Source organism: Panicum virgatum, chromosome 4N, assembly GCF_016808335.1.
Source record: "Panicum virgatum strain AP13 chromosome 4N, P.virgatum_v5, whole genome shotgun sequence".
Lineage (NCBI taxonomy): Eukaryota > Viridiplantae > Streptophyta > Magnoliopsida > Poales > Poaceae > Panicum > Panicum virgatum.
The window spans coordinates 37061339-37066583 of record NC_053148.1 but is presented as its reverse complement, the minus strand read 5'-3'; the positions used below and the strand labels follow the sequence as shown (position 1 = coordinate 37066583).

Genomic DNA, 5245 nt, shown 5'->3' with positions numbered 1-5245 from the left:
ATCTAGCTACGGGGAGAGGGCCTAAAGATAATGATCGGTGGAGAACCTCTACCCCGATCAGGCCACCATCCTATATGTTAAAGGTGAGCCATGATGAGCACATGCATATCAATCTCAACTTTAAAAAATTAATAATTCTCCAACCACACATCCAAATCAAAATTTGATTATATTATCATGTCCATTTTAACAAGAGCTTCGAAACAAAATCTCACTTGAGTATGTTTTGCTCAAAGTTGTGTAGTTACTTTTTCAAAAACAAACCTTACTTCTTCTGCCATATAAATCAGTCACAAGTTACTTAACATCATATACACTATTGACAAGTTACTTCCTGTTACGAATCAGAAAGTTACTTTTCCTAAATTTCATATGCTACAATGTTATTTTTTTTAACTTTCATGAAGTATGAAAGTTACTTTTTTTTAATAAAGCAAGGATCAGAAAAAGTTGTTTTTTCTAACATTAATGTACTACTCCCTCCGTCCATTTATCTCCTTTATCTAAGCAAAAATCTCTTTTCCAAAAATCTCCTTTGTATTAGTCTGGGACCATGGGTTTGGCTTCTCGTACATGCTGCGCATTTGGTGCTCATTGGCTGCTCCTTGTCTACATTTATTGCTTCTTGGCTGTTCATTAGCTGCGACTCCTTGGCTACTCCTTGCCTTAAATACAAATTGATATTATTTACTGCTCCATGGTCATTGCACCGAAGGCTAATACGATGAAGACTTATTAACAGAGGGAGTACTAAGTTACATTTATGTAATTTTCACGGAGTACAAAGTTATTATCTTTAACACTGGAGCCCCTAAATTAGTTTTAAGGTAAATATGATTACTTTCCTTTTTTGGAATTTGATGTTATTGGAGTTTCCATTTTAAGAAAATTTAAGGGCTTTTCTGTTTAAGACTAAATGGAGCGGCCTCTCCATTTAGATTTTACCTTTTGAAGTACTCCTATTGTAGGATGATAAGAGAAATAAATCCAAAAGAAATATAAATAAAAGACTTTGGGCCGTGTTGATAGTCCAAAGTGCTTTGGGCCGTACAAAAGTCGCGCTTCCTGCGGCCCGAAAATGGCCCAATCCCAGCTGTACTTGCGCCACATTGCAGTGCGCCGCAGGCAGTCGCCGGAGCACGCCGCCTCTCGCCTCAGGCCGCACGCCGACGCCGACCCTCGCGGCCTCGCCGGCAACGCCGACCCCCCTCAGCCTCGCCGACGCCGCCACCTCCTCGCCACTCGCCCGCTGCCAATCGTTACCTGGCTCTCCGCCACCGCCACCCCGCCTTCCACCTCGCCCGACGCCGCCGTCTCCTCGCCCCTCGGCCGTACGGCCGCGCTGCTGGTCCCCTGCACTGGCGGCAGGCAAGCAGGTGCCCCATTCTTCCATCACCCACGCAGAATCGAATGCATTTTCGTGGTTGAGTTTTCCCATTGAAGTTCTGATCTGCGTTTTCTCTGTAGAGGGCTAGTCGCTACCTGCTGAGCGCATGGCGTGAAGCAAAATGTGGGTAAAAAATCGGAAGTTTCTGATTCCGTAAATAAATATGCATGAATCCCCTGGGTATAGAAATCCAATTCGTACAAAATAACCTTACCAAAATAAAGCGGTTAGTTAGGTTTATTTTTAATTTATGTGGTCAAATCGGTTCCCATTTACCATACCTGAAGTTTTGATAGACCAAAATAACCAAACTGCATTACACGTACTAATCGACTGCCCAGGCCTATAACAAGGTGTCAGTATACTAGTATGTCAGGTATGGTATATTGAGGTTCACATTCATTACATTATCTGGTGTCATTGGATCATTTGTTAGATTATGTGATGCTGTTGGGTATATCATTAGTATATTTCTATGGGTTGAATGAATGCACACATTGCCTGATTGCTGCCCTCTGAATTCATTAATTTTCGTGCAGTCCCTGATGAATGATTTTTCTTTTTGCTGATAAGTTAACCCACCTTGAATCTTCAAAGCATTTGCCTATGAAGACTAAGAAAACAGCGAACGGATCATCTTGCAAGAAGGGCAAGTTGTTTGATGGTCTAATTAGTAAACACGCTTCAGAAATGGATCCATGTTACAAACTTTTCCTGGAAAATTTGAGAGAAGACGGGAATACTTATGTCCTTGATGTACCAAACGGGGACCATGGCATGCCTGTTTCTGTACGGTATGAGGAGGATGATACGTCCTATGGGAACACAAAGGCCGAGACCCCAAATTTTCCCCATGGTTCACTGCATAGAAGTCAGGGTGTTCCAAATAGCAAACGACCTAATGTAAAAGCATCTAATGCCAGTGGATTTTCACCAAAGAGATCACATGTGAAGCAGAAGAAGACCCCATCAGCAGATGAATCTTATGAGCTATTTCTTAGCCTTGTGAAATTCAAGGATGGTTTCATGGTTATTGAACCAGAACCAGGTGTGTCCATTGTATACGAGCAAGAAGAAGACATGCCTGCTAGATATGATGAATTGAGAACTGGCAGTTCCAGAAATGAACCAGAGCCTTTGGTGGCTCCACTTGAAAACATGGAGGAAGACTACACTATGTATGGATGTGAATATGGGCTTGCACAGGCAAATAAAATTGCATCTGAGCATGAAATGGATGGACCGTCTTCAGAGAACATTGATGATCAGGATGTTATCTGCACAGATGAGCGTGGACTTGTAGTTTACACTGAACCTTTGGATTCAAATGTAAGTTTATTTTGCATAATTTCCTGTTCTCTTTATATGATGCTGCCGTTGTTCTATAGCTGCTTTTTGGGCCCAGGCATGTGAAGATGAACAAGCAGCACCTCTTGCTATTAGCTGTAGTGGATCCTCTACATTTGATGAAAAACTCAATGCTGTTTTAAGTCAGCCATATGATCAAAAGGAATATGAAGAGCTTTGGAGAAAAGCCACTGACCGGAAACCTGTGAGCAGACAAAGACACTTGCGAAGTGCATCAAAGCGCTATGTTACAGGGGCAATTGGGCTGTCGTATCTCGATCATTACCCAGGTGATTGCTAACTTTGGATGGGCAGATTTTTTAGCCTCACTATGTTAATTAAGTTGCCTAGGGTGCCGTTTCAATCAATCTCTGTTCTCTAACCACTAAATATGTCTATTTCTATGAGTTGTAATGAGTAGTCTTAGTTTGCCGGTGGATGTTTACAAAAGGAAAAGGCAGATTCCAGGAATTTTTCAAATTATTGACAAGCATTTAGCCAGTTGTTCATTATGGTTGATTTGCATTAACCAAGAGATATATGCTCTCATTGTATAGCTTTTACCAAATGAATGAAGTTTTGGTGTTCAATCTATGAAAGAAATAGTTCGCTTCCAATCACGGCCTATAGAACTGCTACCAGAACCGTGACTGGCCTACAAAGAACATAGTAAATACCGAAAACACTCAGGACAACATTAAAGCTACCTAAGATTTTAAGGCTCCGGTAGCAGTTTTATAGGCTGCGATTGCAATGCTGTGATGCAAAAATTGTACTTTATGAGTTACTATCTGCCACGAAATCAGTTGAAAGATTGCATTGTACTACTTTTCTATTGACTAATCTTTGATTGATCTCAATCATGCTGATCTGCGGTTTCAATGCTGCAATGTAAAATTCTATATTATGAATTTCCATATAGCTTGACATTGATTGATACGTTGCCATATACTACTTCCCAAGCAATACTAATCGTCAATTGATCATGCAGATCTAGCCGTACAAATAAACTCTGCTGACTGTGATGAGAGACTGAGCCTACTGAGAAAATTCTTCTTCTGGTTGGAGGTGATCTATGTTAACCACCCTATTTACTATTTATTTGCCAGTGCTTATGGTCTCTGCTCTTGGAGGTGAAAACAAGTGATCCACAAATTTTGGTTTTCTTTTCAAGATACCAATCTAATGAACAGATTTCACCCAATTAGTGAAAAATTAGTTTCATTTCCTGCTGAACAGTGCAGTAATTTTCCACTGAAAGAAAAGGTCCGCAAAGATGTTGGTTTGCCTGTTTCATGGTGTGGCCTAAGGGGGAGCAAAGTTCGTTATTTTAGTACCAATAATCCATTTCATAAATGGCCACCATTTTTCTGCAAATATAAAAGAACTGATTATTTGATTTCTTGCATCGCATCAGATATTGTCCAGTGCATCATTCCTTCAGATGAATGCCCGGACAGTAGGAAGTATTCTGAATCCAACTATGATAAAAAAAATATTTGCAATTTTTGCAGAATTTATGCCATGAGGGAGCCTACATGCCATGGATCTCCAAGCCACTAGCTTGCAATCCCATTTCACCTGACGAGTATGAGCCGACGCCCACTCTCGAGACGTGTGAGGATGATCCGTAGGGCAGTGAGCTGAGCTTGGCGCTGGCGGTCTCCTCGCATCTCTCTGCTACGGGACTGATCCTTGTTCCGATGCATCAAGGCTCCTCACCTAGACACCTACCGTGTGCTCATAATTGTTATGGCACCACCTGAAACCAGAAACTGTATTGGCCCACTGGGACATTGATGCGCCTGCCGTTGGTTTAGCCAGACTGCAATTACCGAGCTTGCAATCTTCAGTGTCTACTCGCAGTAGTGCTGCGCTGCTGCTGGTCCGAGGTTTCATGGCCTCCAAAGCATCTTGTGATGTACATATATATGTGGTCTGTGGTCTGTGGTAAATGTTTCACTCGACATCACTAATCAACCCTTTCTCTGCACAATTCTTTCCTCTGTGTGGAGAGGAACCACGGTTTATTTCACAAGATGCTTTAGCAGCGCCCAATCCAACTATCAAAAAAGGTCTCAGCGTCTAGACTCTCAGGGTTGCAAAATATCGCAGAATTCTTCCGTTCTTTTCACCTAGTACTAGTAATGCTTCCAGTCCTCTCAATTTCCTCCATTCAGATGGACTCATATATCAAGTTTGTTTAACCAAATTTACTTGGCTGTAATTGAGATTTCAGAAATAGGCCAGACGTGCTCACAGTTTCACTCTAGTTCCATCCTCATGTTGAACCTCTTCTAGACAGAAATATGGCATAGTGCAATGTTTCTCTTGTTCTCAAACTCACAACAGAATGAAGCATGTCCAGATAGTACAGACACAACTCATGGAATAGAGTTGGTCGCCATCTTGTTTCCCCATCTAGCCAGCTTCTTGATTTTTCAACACCTCTCTAGCCTCTCCTTGGGTCCATCAAAATCATAGTCCATCCGGTTCAAAGCACATGCCCTT

At 41.8% G+C, this 5245-nt stretch overlaps 1 protein-coding gene across 7 annotated transcripts; it reads left to right on the top strand.

The window, feature by feature from the left end:
- Positions 1-1117: 1117 nt before the first annotated feature.
- LOC120670901 lies at positions 1118-4733 on the top strand. Of its 7 annotated transcripts, none has more exons than XM_039951093.1 (6): positions 1118-1376; positions 1468-1510; positions 1985-2716; positions 2793-3024; positions 3726-3802; positions 4249-4733. In XM_039951093.1, the coding sequence occupies exons 3-6, from the start codon at positions 1994-1996 to the stop codon at positions 4366-4368; spliced, it is 1152 nt and encodes a 383-aa protein (XP_039807027.1). In that variant the 5' UTR covers positions 1118-1376; positions 1468-1510; positions 1985-1993; the 3' UTR covers positions 4369-4733. The 7 variants fall into 7 exon arrangements, with proteins under 7 accessions (XP_039807027.1, XP_039807025.1, XP_039807023.1 ...); XM_039951091.1 differs by having other exon boundaries at positions 1961-2716; XM_039951089.1 differs by having other exon boundaries at positions 1927-2716.
- Positions 4734-5245: the final 512 nt, after the last annotated feature.

What these genes read in the sequence shown, in the direction of transcription:
- LOC120670901 (XM_039951090.1), top strand. Translation starts at nt 1,937, where the DNA reads ATGATTTTTCTTTTTGCTGATAAGTTAACCCACCTTGAATCTTCAAAG. An exon ending in GTATCTCGATCATTACCCAG is followed by an intron (nt 3,025 to 3,725) that starts GTGATTGCTAAC and finishes TTGATCATGCAG; the next exon opens with ATCTAGCCGTACAAATAAAC. An exon ending in AATTCTTCTTCTGGTTGGAG is followed by an intron (nt 3,803 to 4,248) that starts GTGATCTATGTT and finishes CAATTTTTGCAG; the next exon opens with AATTTATGCCATGAGGGAGC.